Raw genomic sequence first — 15,554 nt, 5'->3', positions numbered from 1 at the left:
CCAAAAGTCTTTGCCTCACTGTGCGTGCAGATGCACTCACACCTGCCTGCTGCCATTCCTGAGCCAGCTCCGTACTGGTGGTTCCCCGATCCCTTTAGCTGAATCAACTTTAGGAGACGGTCCTGGCGCTTGCTGGACTTTCTTGGGCACCCTGAAGGCATCTTCACAACAATTGAACCGCTCACCTTGATGTTCTTGATGATCCGATAAATGGTTGATTTAGATGCAATCTTACTGGCAGCAATATCCTTGCCTGTGAAGCCCTTTTTGTGCAAAGCAATGATGACGGCACGTGTTTCCTTGCAGGTAACTATGATTGAATGAGGAAGAACAATGATTCCAAGCACCACCCTCCTTTTGAAGCTTCCAGCTTCGTGTCCTCATCAACACTCACACCTGTGTTAACGAGAGAATCACAGACATGATGTCAGCTGGTCCTTTTGTGGCAGGGCTGAAATGTTTTTTGGGATTCAGATCATTTGCATGGCAAAGAGGGACTTTGCAATTAATTGCAATTCATCTGATCACTCGTCATAACATTTTGGAGTATATGCAAATTGTCATCATACAAACTGAGGCAGCAGACTTTGTGAAAATTAATATTTGTGTAATTCTCAAAGCTTTTGGCCACGACTGTACACCCTGGCCCAGCTACTGTTGCTAGCTCCAATTCTCACTTGTGCTCTGATATCTGCTTCACTGATTTCTGCTCTCGTAAAAGCCTGGGTTTTCTGCACGTTAACACTAGAAGCTTATTACCCAAAATGGATCAATTGAAAGTGTGGGTTCACAGCTCCAATCCAGATGTGTTGGTCATCACTGAGACGTGGTTAAGGAACAGTGTTTTGAATACTGATGTTAACCTTTTTGGTTATAACCTTTTTCGGAAGACAGATCTTCCAAAGGTGGGGGAGTGGCAATTTTCTACCAAGGATCACCTTCACCTCAGTTGTCTCTACCAAGTCTTTCCCCAAACAATTTGATTTGCTGGTTTTAAGCATTAAACTTTCAAATAGCTCTTCGTTGACTGTTGATGGGTGCTATCGTCCTCTATCAGCACCGGCCTGTACCCTACCTGCCCTAAACTATCCCCTGGCCCCTTACACTAAGTTAGGAATTGTCCTGCAAGGTGACCTAAACTGGGACATTCTTAAACCACCTGACCAAGTCCTAAAGCAATGAGACTCCCTAAATCTTTCTCAGATTATCACCAATCCAACAAGGTATGACTCCAAACACCCAGAAAAGGCCACTCTCCTCGATGTTATCCTCACAAATAATCCTGATAGGTATCAGTCTGGTGTTTTCTGTAATGACCTTAGTGATCACTGTTTTACAGCCTGTGTTCGTAATGGCTGCTCAGTGAAACGACCTGTCCTGATTTGTCATAGACGCTTGCTAAAAAACTTGAATGAGCAAGCCTTCCTTCACGAACTGGCCTCTGTAAAATGGTATAGAATCAGCTTGATCCCCTCTGTCGAAGACGCTCGGACATTTTTAAAAATATTTTCAGTGGTATTGTTAACAAACKCCCCCATGAAGAAAATTAGAAYTAAAAACAGGTTCAGCCCCTGGTTCAACCGTGATCTTGCAGAGTTACTCCACCTCAAGAATTGCATTTGGCGAAAGGCTCGGCACACGCATACTGAGGCTGACTGGCTATCGTTCAGGCAAATGATAAATAAGTGCGCTCAGGCTATCCGGAAGGCCAAAGTTAGTTACTTTAAGGAGCAGTTCTTCCTCTGTGGGTCTAACCCCAAGAAGTTCTGGAGAACAGTCAAAGTCCTGGAGAATAAACCCTCCTCCTTACAGCTGCCCATGTCCCTTAATGTTGATGATGTGGTTGTTACTGACAAGAAGCACATGGCTGAGCTCTTTAAATCACTTCATTAAGTTTCGATTCCTATTTGACTCAGCCATGCCTCCTTGCCCATCCAACATTTCCTCATCTTCCACCCCTTCTAACGCAACTATCCCCGATGCTTCTCCCTCTTCTTCACTTGCCCCGCTACAAAGTTTCTCCCAGTCACTGCAGCCAGTCACTGAGTCCGAGGTGCTAAAGGAGCTCCTTAACTTCTCTAGGGTAGGGGGCAGCATTCAGAATTTTGGCCCAGAAGATATGATATGCATATAACTGGTAGATTTGGATAGAAAACACTCTAACGTTTCCAAAACTGTTAAAATAGTGTCTGTGAGTATAACAGAACTGATTTGGCAGGCGAAAACCTGAGAAAAATCCATTCGGGAAGTAGATTTTTTTTTTTTTTTGTAGTTTTGTATTCAATGCCATGACAGTATCCATTGACTTAGGACTCAAATTGCAGTTCCTATGCCTTCCACTGTCACCAGTCTTTAGAAATTGTTTCAGGCTTGTATTCTGAAAAATGAGGAAGTAAGAGCAGTCTGAATGAGTGGACCCTAAAGTGTCACAGAGCTTTTTCATGCGCACGACCGAGAGAGTGCCTTTCTTGTTTACCTTTTATATTGACGACGTTATTGTCCGGTTGAAATATTATCGATTATTTAGGCTAAAAACAATCTGAGGATTGAATATAAACATCGTTTGACATGTTTCTATGGATATAAAGAGACTTTATCGAACAAAAGGAACATTTATTGAGTAAATGAATGTCTGCTGAGTGCAACCATATGAAGATCATCAAAGGTAAGGGATTAATTTTATCTCTATTTCTGACTTGTGTAACTCTTCTACTTGGCTGGTTACTGTTTGTAATGATTTGTCTGCTGGGTTATGTTCTCAAATAATCGTAAGGTATGCTTTCGCCGTAAAGCATTTTAAAAATCTGACACCGTGGTTGGATTCACAATAAGTTAATCTTTAAACCTATGTAAAATATGTTTTGTTTTCTGAATTTTTATAATGAGTATTTCTGTATTTGAATTTGGCGCCCAGCAGTTTCACTGGCTGTTGAAGAGGTGGGACGCTAACGTCTCACATACCCAAGAGAGGTTAAACTTGACCCCAAAAAAACATCTGGGTCAGAGGGTCTAAACCATTTCTTTTTTAAGGTTGCTGCCCCTATCATCGCAAAGCCTGTCTCTCCTTTTTGGGGAGGTTCCCATTGCTTGGAAGGCAGCCACAGAGTTCGTCCTTTACTTAAAGGAGGAGATCAAGCTGATCCTACTGTTATAGGCCTATTTCTATTTTGCCCTGTTTATCAAAAGTGTTGGAAAAACTTGTCAATAATCAACTGACTGGCTCTCTTGATGTCTATAGTATTCTCTCGGGTATGCAATCTGGTTTCCGCTCAGGTTATGGATGTGTCACTGCAACCTTAAAGGTCTTTAATGATGTCACCCTTGCCCTTGATTCTAAGCAATATTGTGCTGCTATTTTTATTGACCTGGCCAAAGCTTTTGGCCTGGTTTGCTAACTACCTCTCTCAAAGAGTGCAGTGTATAAAATCTGCTGTCTCAGCCACTGCCTGTCACCAAGGGAGTACCCCAGGGCTCAATCCTAGGCCCCACACTCTTCTCAATTTACATCAACAACATAGCTCAGGCAGTAGGAAGCTCTCTCATCCATTTATATGCAGATGATACAGTCTTATACTCAGCTGGCCCCTCCCCGGATTTTGTGTTAAATTCTCTACAACAAAGCTTTCTTAGTGTCCAACAAGCTTTCTCTACCCTTAACCTTATTCTGAACACCTCCAAATCAAAGGTCATGTGGTTTGGTAAGAAGAATGCCCCTCTTCCCACAGGTGTGATTACTACCTCTGAGGGTTTAGAACTTGAGGTAGTCGGCGCATACAAGTACTTGGGAGTATGGCTAGACAGTGCACTGTCCTTCTCTCAGCACATATCAAAGCTGCAGGCTAAAGTTAAATCTAGACTTGGTTTCCTCTATCGTAATCGCTCCTCTTTCACCCCAGCTGCCAAACTAACCCTGGTTCAGATGACCATCCTGCCCATGCTAGATTACAGAGACATCATTTAGAGATCGGCAGGTAAGGGTGCTCTCGAGCGGCTTGATGTTCTTTACCATTCGGTCATCAGATTTGCCACCAATGCTCCTTATAGGACACATCACTGCACTTTATACTCCTCTGTAAACTGGTCATCTCTGTATACCTGTCGCAAGACTCACTGGTTGATGCTTATTTATAAAACCCTCTTAGGCTTCATTCCCCCCTATCTGAGACATCTACTGCAGCCCTCATCCTCCACATACAATACCCTTTCAGCCAGTCACATTCTGTTAAAGGTCCCCAAAGCACACACATCCCTGGGTCACTCCTCTTTTCAGTTCACTGCAGCTAGCGACTGGAACGAGCTGCAACAAACACTCAAACTGGACAGTTTTATCTCCATCTCTTCATTCAAAGACTCAATCATGGACACTCTTAACAGTTGTGGCTGCTTTGTATGATGTATTGTTGTCTCTACCTTCTTGACCTTTGTGCTGTTGACTTTGCCCAATAATGGGGCGGCAGATAACCTAGTGGTTAGAGCGTTGGACTAGTAACCGAAAGTTAGCAAGATAAAAACCCCGAGCTGACAAGGTAAAAATCGGTCATTCTGCCCCTGATCAAGGCAGTTAACCCACTGTTCGTATGCCTTCATTGAAAATAAGAATTTGTTCTTAACTGACATGCCTAGCTAAATAAAAGGTCAAAAAATTAAAATGTTTGTACCATGTTTTTGTGCTGCCACCATGTTGTGTTGCTACCATGCTGTGTTGTCATGTGTTGTTGCCTTGTTATGTTGTTGTCTTAGGTCTCTCTTTATGTAGTGTTGTGTCTCTCTTGTTGTGATGTGTTTTTTGTCCTATATTTATATTTATATTGTATTCATTTTTTTTTTTTTTTATAATCCCAGGCCCCTGTCCCCGCAGGATGCCTCTTGCCTTTTGGTAGGCTGTCATTGTAAATAAGAATTTGTTCTAAACTGACTTCCCTAGTTAAATAAAGGTTAAATAAAATAAAATAAAACAATGTGGACTTGGTCTTTTACCAAATAGGGCTATCTCCTGTATACCACCCCTACCTTGTCACAACACAACTGACTGGCTCAAATGCATTAAGGAAAGAAATTCCACAAATTAACTTTTAACAAGGCACACCTGTTAATTAAAATGCATTTCAGGTGACTAGCTCATGAAGCTGGTTGAGAGAATGGCAAGAGTGTGCAAAGCTGTCATCAAGGCAAAGGGTTGCTACTTTGAAGAATCTCATTAAATACATATTTGTGTAACACTTTTTTTGGTTACTACATGATTCCATATGTGTTATTTCATAGTTCTGATGTCTTCACTATTATTGTACAATGTAGAAAATAGTACAAATAAAGAAAAACCCTTGAATGAGTAGGTCTGTCCAAACTTTTGACTGGTACTGTATACGGTGAATTTGCATTGAAAGTTCCACATAGAAACATAAACAATATTTTTTATCCTTTCGTCAATTAACTTTAGATTTGATTAGACATTTTATTTGAACTTGTTCAATGTTGATAGTAAAATGGAATGTTTAAATCAATGTCATTTTTTCAACGTCATGCTATCAACCTAAATAAAGAGGTATATTGAAATAAAATGTGATGCCACAGTCCAACGACTTCTGCCTGAACAATAGGGTGTCCACCCACTCTGCCCAGAGTAAAAACGCGCTTTGTTGCTGAAATTTCACATCCTCATTATGTGGTGGGCCGTAGCAAGCTATCTGCTTTAGTTATTGAGATGATTGATCTCTGTCGAGGGAGGTGCTGGTTTTCACATATTGTGTAGACAGCTGGTGATGAGGGGTAATACACTTCAGTGAGAACGAGTCTACCATACAGATGCCTACCTTTATGTACCCTGCTTAGCTTTGGAAACAAGATGTGTTCATTTCAACAGAGCTACACGATATATACAAAAGTATGTGGACACCTCTTCAAATTAGTGGATTCAGCCACACCTGTTGCTGACAAGTGTATAAAATCACGCACACAGCCATGCGATCTCCAAAGACAAACATTGGCCTTACTGAAGAGCTCAGTGACTTTCAATGTGGCATTGTCATAGGATGCCAACAAGTCAGTTCGTCAAATTTCTGCCCTGCTAGAGCTGTCCTGGTCAACTGTAATTGCTGTTATTGTGAAGTGGAAACATCTAGGAACAACAATGGCTCAGCCGCAAAGTGGTAGGCCACACAAGCTCACAGAACGGGATCGGAGAGTGCTGAAGCGCATAACGCGTAAAAATAGTCTGTCCTCGGTTGCAACACTCACTACCAAGTTCCAAACTGCCTCTGGAAGCTACTTCTGCACAAGAACTGTTCGTCGGGAGCTTCATGAAATGGGTTTACATGGCCAAGCAGCCACAAACAATTCTAAGATCACCATGCGSAATGCCAAGCGTCGGCTGGATTGGTGTAAAGATCACTGCCATTGGACTCTAGAGCAGTGGAAACACATTCTCTGAAGTGATGACTCAAACTTCACCATCTGGCAGTCCAACGGACAAATCTGGGTTTGGCGGATGCCAGGAGAACGCTACCTGCCCCAATGCATAGTGCCACGGGTAAAGTTTGGTGGAGGAGGAGAAATGGTCTGGGGCTGTTTTTCATGGTTCCGATTATGCCCCTTAGTTCCAGTGAAGGGAAATCTTAAAGCTACAGCATACAATGACATTCTAGATGATTCTGTGCTTCCAACTTTGTGGTAACAGTTCGTGGAAGGCCCTTTCCTGTTTCAGCATGACAATGCCCCCCATGCACAAAGCGAGGTCGATACAGAAATGGTTTGTCGAGATTGGTGTGGTAGAACTTGACTGGCCTGCACAAAGCCTGATCAACTCCATCGAACACATTTGGGTTGAATTGGAACGCCGACTGCGAGTCAGGCCTAATCACCCAACGTTAGTGCCCGACCTCACTAATACTTGTGGCTGAATGGAAGCAAGTCCCCGCAGCAATGTTCCAACAATTAGTGGAAAGCTTTCCCAGAATAGTGGAGTCTGTTATAGCAGCAAAGGGGGGACCAACTCCATATTAATGCCCATGATTTTGGAATGAGATGTTCGACGAGCAGGTCTCCACATACTTTTGACCATGTAGTGTAGCTAACGCATAGTAGATTCTCCATAGGACGTAGAGAATTAGTACATTGTGGGTAATTTAAGATATCTGCAAATAAGTTAATAAATATGTGAAAAGGCTAAAACGTAACCATGTTTGTAGTTATAAGTAACCAGATCGTGACTACAACTAAGTTACTAAGTCTTTGACCACACTGTGTTGTTACTACCTTGAGTAAAAACTATGGATGCACGATATATCGTGGAAAATATCGGAATCGGCCGATGTCTAGTTTAATGTCCGATGTGCAAAACCGATGTCAAAGCTGATGTGCATACCTATATAATGAAGTTACATGACGTAATGACGCCATTTTGCGCTATACGTGCAACACAGCCTTCCTAAACTAGCCCACAATGTCTGCAATGGGATTGAGCAGTCAACAAGTCAAGCAGTCATTTGAAAGAGTAACAAAATTTCAGTGAGACAACTCTAACGTGAAATCCATTAAAGCCAAGATAATGGAATTCATTGCCCTTTTTTAATGGCCAGCACTGTAGGTGCACGAGACAACTTTAGCAGCATCATAGCATACATATCGATGAATCTTTGTGACATATGAAATACGAGTGATAGTGTAATCAATGTGTAATAACTACGTAAAAATGTATTAACGCGTTAAATTATTATGTGAGTCATATTCAGGTCCTGTTTGGTCAACAAACTTATTTGACACGTCAAATAGTGTTATTTGACACTCAAATAGCCTTACCTCCCTTATCCTACCTCTTTTGCACACACTGTATATAGACTTTTTCTATTGTATTATTGACTATGTTTGTTTATTCCATGTGTAACTCTGTGTTGTTGTTTGTATCTCACTGCTTTGCTTTATCTTGGCCAGGTCACAGTTGTAAATGAGAACTTGTTCTCAACTAGCCTACCTGGTTAAATAAAGGTGAAAAAAATAAATGTTAATAGTATATTTTTTAGAATGTCAAAATACGTTTGTTGATCACCAAATATTGAGTTTCGCTGATCAACTATCTGCATTTACTTCCGGTATGTACTTCCAAAAAATGTCTAAATAAAAATGTACAAGCAACCGAAAAACATCCAGTGTGATAGGATTGAGCTATTGTATTAGATGAAAACAGTACTGGTTTATGATTTTTTTTTTAAATCCAATGAATTTTTCACGTTGATTCCATTTCACAACACGTTGACTAATTAAGTTGATTCAACCAGTGTGTGCACCGCGTTAACGTCCAGAAAGCTCCGATTCCCCACTGTAAGCGTTATAATGTAAATTCGTTGATCACCAAATATGGAGTTTCGCTGAGCAAATATCTTCATTTACTCCCGGTATGTACTTCCAAAAAAGGTCAAAATAAAAATCACAAATTACTGCCACGATCAGGTCGGAAGAATACAACAGCTCAATCCTATCACACTGGATGTTTTTCGGTTGCTTGTACATTTTTATTTAGACATTTATTTTTGGAAGTACATACCGGAAGTAAATGCAGATAGTTGATCAGCGAAACTCAATATTTGGTGATCAACAAACGTATTTTGACATTCTAATGCAGATCTGGTGAATTGTGCGTTTGAATCGGAACTTTCTGGGCGTTCGAGTTGTCTCTACGCACAGATATATACTGTTTCACCCAGTGGATAACTTAACCAGCTAGTTTATTTGCTTCAAGTATTAACTAAGCTATAATAAGACATGTTGGATGAATGTCGCTCAAACATGTGAAGCACTGATGCATGCCAAACAACTGAGCTGGAAAATCACTGCTCCCTTTCGCCAACAAAAACATTTCGCGCTTGAAGCTAGCTAGCTGCTAGCTACAGTAAAAGTTTTAGCTAGCTAATGCCACCTAGAATTGAATAGCTAACGTTTCCTATCTGGCTGTTATTCAGCTTGATAGCTAGCACACTCGAGCAGGGGTGCCAAGGATGATTCCAGCATGTGTAATCCTGGTCCTGAAAACCGTTTATAATAATTTTCTTTATCGTAAAACGTAGAAAAACAAATGGCCTTTCTTACCTGTACATTTGTTTTCCAAGAAGTCAGTGTATGGAATGACCCATTCAGGACTTCCCAAATATCCAGCGATGCTCTCCACAACCCACTCGCCGTCCTCAGCCATGTTGGCTAAAAACACACTGCAGTGCTCTTCAGGCGAGGAAGGCTGGTCTTGAAATTTAACAAAATGCACAACTGAAGTGTAAGTATGCATACATTTGTTGAGATCTAGCTAACAAGCTAGTCCATTTATTGTTAGTATCCCTCTCCGTAGCTGCAGAAAATCTGAAAATGCGCACTCATGAATTTCGAAGTGGTCGAATGGGTTGACACCTAATCGGTCCCTATGGTAACCGATTACATCAGTGTTTAGCGTTCTACAAATTGAACAGCCCATCAGGTGTGTGTCAGTGTGGTAACCTAGTAAGTGTTTTATTCTTTGTGATCCTTTGAATGCACAATACTAACAATCCCTGATATTTCTCAGTAAACTACCTACATTACCTGAATAGTGATTTAGGCTACAATGCCCGTCTATTGGCGCTGTTGTGTAGGGCGAAATTTCCGTGTGCTAGTTGAAGATACCCCTCTATGCCTGAATAGATCTTGAGATAGGATTAATTAGTTCACAGGTTAAACCACCACAGTTTAAATCACACGTAATCTGAAATGGATAGTCACTAAAGCGCATAGACCTACCTGAATTTGGATAGTTACCGGGGTTTGGACTGGACTTGACGTGTACAGTAGCCTCTGAATAAAACCACAATACATACATATCAGATTTTTTATTATTAAGAGTAAACATTAAATGTATCAATTCGATATAGGCATCAAGGTTATACAATAAATATACACTCATTTTGTATTTTGAAATATATATTGTTAAAATAAGGCTGTCTATTGTACTTTAGTCCTACGGTTCATAAAGGCAGGGCATGCAACAGTGGGCATGCCAAAATTAAGCAAAAAAAGTATGTTGTATTATGCCTAAGAACATATTTGTAAGGCATAACTTACTCTGATTATTTGTACATTTGGAAACAGATGGTGTAATGTACACTGAACAAAAATATAAATGCAACATATAAAGTGTTGGTCCCATGTTTCATGAGCTGAAGTTTTCCATACGCACAAAAATATTATTTCTCAAATTTTGTGCATAAATTTGTTTGCATCCCTGTAAGTGAGTATTTCTCATTTGTCAAGATAATCCATCCACCTGACAGGTGTGGCATATCAAGAAGCTGATTAAACATAATGATCATTATAGGTGCACCTTGTGCTGAGGACAATAAAAGGCCACTCTAAAATGTGCAGTTTTATCACACAACACTGCCACAAATGTGTCAAGTTGAGGGAACGTGCAGTTGGGATGCTGACTTCAGGAATGTTCACCAGAGCTGTTGCCAGAGAATTGAATGTTCATTTCTCTACCATAAGCCGCCCTCATGTCATTTTATAGAATTTGGCAGTACGTCCAATATGCCTCAAAACCGGAGACCACGTGTATGGCATCATGTTGGTGAGCGGTTTTCTGATGTCAACGTTGTGAACAGAGTGCCCCATGGTGGCGGTGGGGTTATGGTATGAGCAGGCATAAGCTATGGACAACGAACACAATTGCATTTATCGATGGCAATTTGAATGCACAGAGATACCGTGACGAGATCCTGAGGCCCATTGTCGTGCCATTTATCTGCCGCCATTACCTCATATTTCAGCATGATAATGCACTGCCCCATGTCACAAGAATCTGTACACAATTCCTGGAAGCTGAAAATGTCCCAGTTCTTCCATGGACTGAATACTCGCCAGACATGTCACCCATTGAGCATGTTTGGGATGCTCTGGACCGACGTGTACGACAGCGCGTTCCAGTTTCCGACAATATCCAGGAACTTCGCACAGCCATTAGAGGGGTGGGACAACTTTCCACATGCCACAATCAACAGCCTGATCAACTCTATGCGAAGGAGATGTGACCACCATTTGGCTTATGCAGCACAACACACCAGATACTGACTGGTTTTCTGATCCTATCATCTTTTTTTAAGGTATCTGTGACCAACAGATGATTATCTATATATGAACTGTAACGCAGTAAAATTACATGTTGCATTTTATATTTTTATTCAGTATATAATTAACTGGTGGGACATTGTCCTCCAGAGGGCAGTCATTGTACTGTAATAGTATCGAAATGAATGGTCATGTTCGAGAGGATCAAAACCGTAATGTATTATGGGTCAATTGTGACTGACTGATCAACAAATAATGAGCCGTTATTTACGATGCAAGGTGATTTGTAGAACAGTCAGTCGGCAGTCGCCTGCACTGTCGGCTGCAATGTCGAACCAGCCCAATCAATGTCTTCAACACAGGAGGTTGGTGGCACCTTAATTGGGGAGGACGGGCTCGTGGTAATGACTGGAGCGGAATTAGTGGAATGGTATCAAATACATCAAACACATGGTTTAATGCCATTCCATTTGCTCCGTTCTCGCCATTATTAAAAGCACATTATGCAATGTGCTTTTAAATGAACTGTAAATCACCTTGACCACAGTGGTATCCTCCAAGCTATTATTACAATATTACAATCATACCTTTTAAATGAATTAATTTACCATTCAGTAGTAGCGTATGACATGTTTGCCTACTGTGGATGTACAAATCTAATCTAACATTTTTAAAAACTACACAGGAGACTATTCTAATAAAATGTAGGCTGTCTGTCTAATGCGCAAGTGATGATGAGGACCAAGACTATTCATTCATCTTTACTTTGTATTCAGACATCTTTTGTGCCTGTTTGCAGGTGAGAGAAATAGTCTTTCCTTAAACTAACTCTAGGTGGCAACAGTGAATCAGGGACAGTTTATACTGTAGGTTGTATCTGGGACACACCCCAAATTTGGTTTGCTCTGATCTGTTATGAATGGGTTCGATGTATAGCTTAGGAAATGTTAATCGCAGAATTGCTACATCAAGAGCAATACAGTGACTGAAGGTTTGCCAGCAATTGAAGAAGAAAACATGTTTCTTGTACAGTGACAAAGTGCATTCCTAAACAGATCATTGACAGTCACTATTGATGCACTCGTAAGACAATATATAAAGTAGCCTACTCTGGACTGTTGCACCAACAGCAGTCCGATGCCTTTGACTACCTCTTTATGGCATGAGGACATACAAGTAACTGCCAAAATAAAGGAAACACTTGTGTAAATGAGGGATGCAAAGTATATATATTGAAGGCAGGTGCGTCCACACAGTTGTGGTTCATGGTTTATTAAGCAATTAAAACATCCCATCATGCTTAAGGTCATGTATACAAATGCCCAGTTGCCCGTTACTTTGGCTACCATGGCTAGAAGAGATATCTGTGCCTTTGAAAGAGGGGTCTCAAAGGAGCATAGGGGGTTTAAATGGTGTGTGTGTGTGTGTGTGTGTGTGTGTGTGTGTCTCAGTCATCAGATCTCAACCCAATTGGACACTTATGGGAGATTCTGGAGCGGCGCCTGAGACAGCGTTTTCCACCACCATCAACAAAAAAACTAATTATGGAATTTCTCGTGGAAGAATGGTGTTGCATCCCTCCAATACTTGCAGACATGTCGAATCGATGCCAAGGCTCATTGACGCTGTTCTGGCGGCTCGTGGTGGCCCAACGCCCTATTAAGACACTCTGATGATGTTTCCTTTATTTTGGCAGTTACCTGTAGTTAAAGGGTAAGTTGTTGTACCGATATTTACTGTCAGATTAAGAACACTGTCTGCCATAAGAGCAGTGTACATCATAGATGTGTTAATGCTACATTTATGTACTGGTTAACGCTGACAAACGTATTAAAATTTTCAGGAAGTACGTGCATTGTTATTTTTTCAATTTACTATTAATATTTTTCTTGTATCAAAATATGATATAACAGAACCCCAGTTATAAAATAATGTGTGAAGAGAACCACCTGTAAACATGGAGAAAGTATTCTCCCATTATATTACTGTAAAAAGACGATGAAAAGACAGATGAAACTGAATTAATAGAAGTGTAATGCCAATCAAACACCACAGATAGGCCTATTACATACAGTATTTAGTCATTTGAGTGACATGTTCATAAAAAGGTGTTGATCAAGGTGTTCAACTACTACTCCTGTAGTTGATCATCTTTGATGTTCAGGCGCAAAGTTTATCATGCGGGTGGTGTAAAGAGTTGCTGTGGTTACTTTCTCTGCCGGTGTTAAGTCCAATGCATAAGGTCTTTTTTCAAAACATGTCCTTGGGGGAACTGGAAATGGTGTTTAGCAGTCTTTAAAAAGTCATGCTATTGATCTTACTGACTGAAATCACATCCAATTGTTTTTTACAATATCTGTTCTATAAGTCAACATCTGTTTTTAAAGAGAGCTACAGTTGTCCCACTGGTTCAACACCCTTTTCCAGTTATACCTAATAAACCTAATTATTCACGAAGACCTTGGGAATCTATGACCAATATTCCATTAGGTAAAATCATTGTCTTGTAATTTTACCTAACAAATACCTTAGGCTAGGGATGGGCAACTTTGATGGGGGTGGGGGCCACAACAAAGCTGAACTCATCATAGGGGGCCGCAGTGGCTCACGGGTCTGTGTAACCCACATCCATACTCACACATGCAATCAGAGCCCTAGCCTTTTGGGGGCCATTAAGTGGAAGTTATACGTTTCAGAGTTAATTTCCTGCAATTCTATACATATTTGCCATGAGGCGGAGAAGATTTCTCAATTTTAGAACTCATTTCATGCAATTTTACAAATTTTGTCATGGGGTGGAGAGAAAGGTTTGCAGTTTTTAATATGATGTGACTAACAACATTAATGGAGGCTCCCCAAATCGGTAATTCAACCATGATTACTAAAAGTTTAGTTAGTCTTGCGGCCAGCTAACTTACAATCACAGTTGTTTTTGCTGACATGGGGCTAATTGAGTGACTGTCAGTGACTGACATAACGAAAGAAACTGCTGATGCACAACCACATTTCAAAATGTCACCTTGTTTATTCTACTATTCTAACTCAACAGTAAGTTGAGACCCTGACAGATTTTTTGTTTTAAGGCTTTGAAAATTGATCCGTGGGCCTACAAAAGGGGGGCCGCCAGTTGCCCATCCCTGTCTTAGACCTTAAAGGGCAGCTCCTTCCAATGTTAGTATGCTATTGACCTCTGCAGTTGGTTTTCGTTTTAACCTATGCATAAGACCGGGGTATGATAGCATATCCATTACAAACTAAGTACTGTCCAGGGACATGGTGGTTTCAACACTTTCCAGGAAGCAAGACGCTCACCTTTTGAGTACAGAAAGGTACATTTAAAAAATAATTAATAATATATAAATTATTTGATCATGTTAAAAACATAACAGCCCTAAAGCTCTATCACAAGTTAAATATCTAGTTCTACCCTATTGAGTGTTTCCAACAAAGAAAATATACAGAATAGAAGACTATGCAACTTTTACTTAAAATTGGATGCTGGAAATTGAGTCAAGATTCTGAGATCAACCCCGGACAGTTTACATTCTGGTTTAGACCAAAACAGAATTTTCGACATGATACCAAAATAGATGGATGCCAATGGGGCATAATTGTCTTTACTCTGCAACAATAAACATCAAATAGATGTCTTTATCTTAGGAGTCAGATGAGGTCAAGACATGTTTCTGGCATTCCTATTTTCCCCATTCCTTTCATTTGATCAGCTGTGGTCCAACAGACAGATGGCCCCCGCTCATTTGGTCGAGGTTGGAGGTATGCTGCACTTTGTAAATTAATGTTGAAGACACACCAGGTAAACACCTTTTGGAGTATAGATTTGTATAGGATATCTCCACACTACTGTCCATGCAGCTCCAACCTGCTTTGGCCAGGGAGGGTTTTAAAAGGGTTGTGATGAATGATGTCATTATTGGCAAAATGGATTTAACGATGAACTATATTTACTGAGGTTCAGCAGTCAATAGAAAATCCATTTATTTGATCAATTCCCTTCCCACGAATGTCTTCTGTAAGAAACAGTCAGGATGAAATATGCAGAAGGTTCAATAGATGAACAAATGCCCTCCAAGTCCTATATTATGTCTACAGTGTCCGATTTCAGCATTAAACTGTTATTTTTCTCTTAAAGCCTGCATAAACCAGTCTTGTAACGCACCACGTCTTCGGATTCACAGGGAGCCATTGGGACTCTCCTTACTCCCATTGCTCTCTGTTGGTTGAGCGATTTTGAGATGTGCCAGTTGGTTGAGCTGGTGCTTGTTGCAGACTGGGATCTTGTTAGCCTGCAGGCTCTTGGTGTGGCRTGAATACCAGTCCCGCTCGAACGTAGCCCTCACCTGTTCCACCAACGTTGAGTTCTTCTCCTTCACCCCCTCCGCCTGATTGATCACCATGCCTGCTCCAGCGTTGAACGTAAACTCATTCCCCACCCAGTCAAAGTTGCCTGTGGGACA

General features: G+C 40.8%; 2 protein-coding genes across 3 annotated transcripts in view; both read right to left on the bottom strand.

Annotated features, from left to right (window-relative positions):
* The window catches only part of LOC111952046 (cilia- and flagella-associated protein 36), a 31,315-nt gene extending 21,680 nt beyond the window's left edge, over positions 1 to 9,635 (bottom strand). For both annotated transcript variants that reach the window (XM_070434982.1, XM_023970484.2), the window contains exon 1: positions 9,079 to 9,635. Coding sequence is in view for 1 of the 2 variants with exons in the window: in XM_023970484.2 (XP_023826252.1) it covers positions 9,079 to 9,271 (193 nt within the window). In the remaining variant the exon portion in view is untranslated. The remainder of the gene's footprint in view (positions 1 to 9,078) is intronic.
* Positions 9,636 to 9,830: 195 nt separating this feature from the next.
* Positions 9,831 to 15,554, bottom strand: part of LOC111951607 (inactive phospholipase D5) — a 60,941-nt gene continuing 55,217 nt past the window's right edge. Inside the window, exon 10 of the mRNA XM_023969787.2 lies at positions 9,831 to 15,544. Coding sequence (XP_023825555.1) covers positions 15,270 to 15,544 — 275 coding nt within the window. The 3' untranslated portion in view covers positions 9,831 to 15,269. The remainder of the gene's footprint in view (positions 15,545 to 15,554) is intronic.

This window comes from Salvelinus sp. IW2-2015, linkage group LG25 (genome assembly GCF_002910315.2).
Source record: "Salvelinus sp. IW2-2015 linkage group LG25, ASM291031v2, whole genome shotgun sequence".
In the NCBI taxonomy this organism is placed as follows: domain Eukaryota; kingdom Metazoa; phylum Chordata; class Actinopteri; order Salmoniformes; family Salmonidae; genus Salvelinus; species Salvelinus sp. IW2-2015.
The sequence above is the reverse complement of the archived record's forward strand: the minus strand, read 5'-3'. Positions and strand labels throughout refer to the sequence as shown.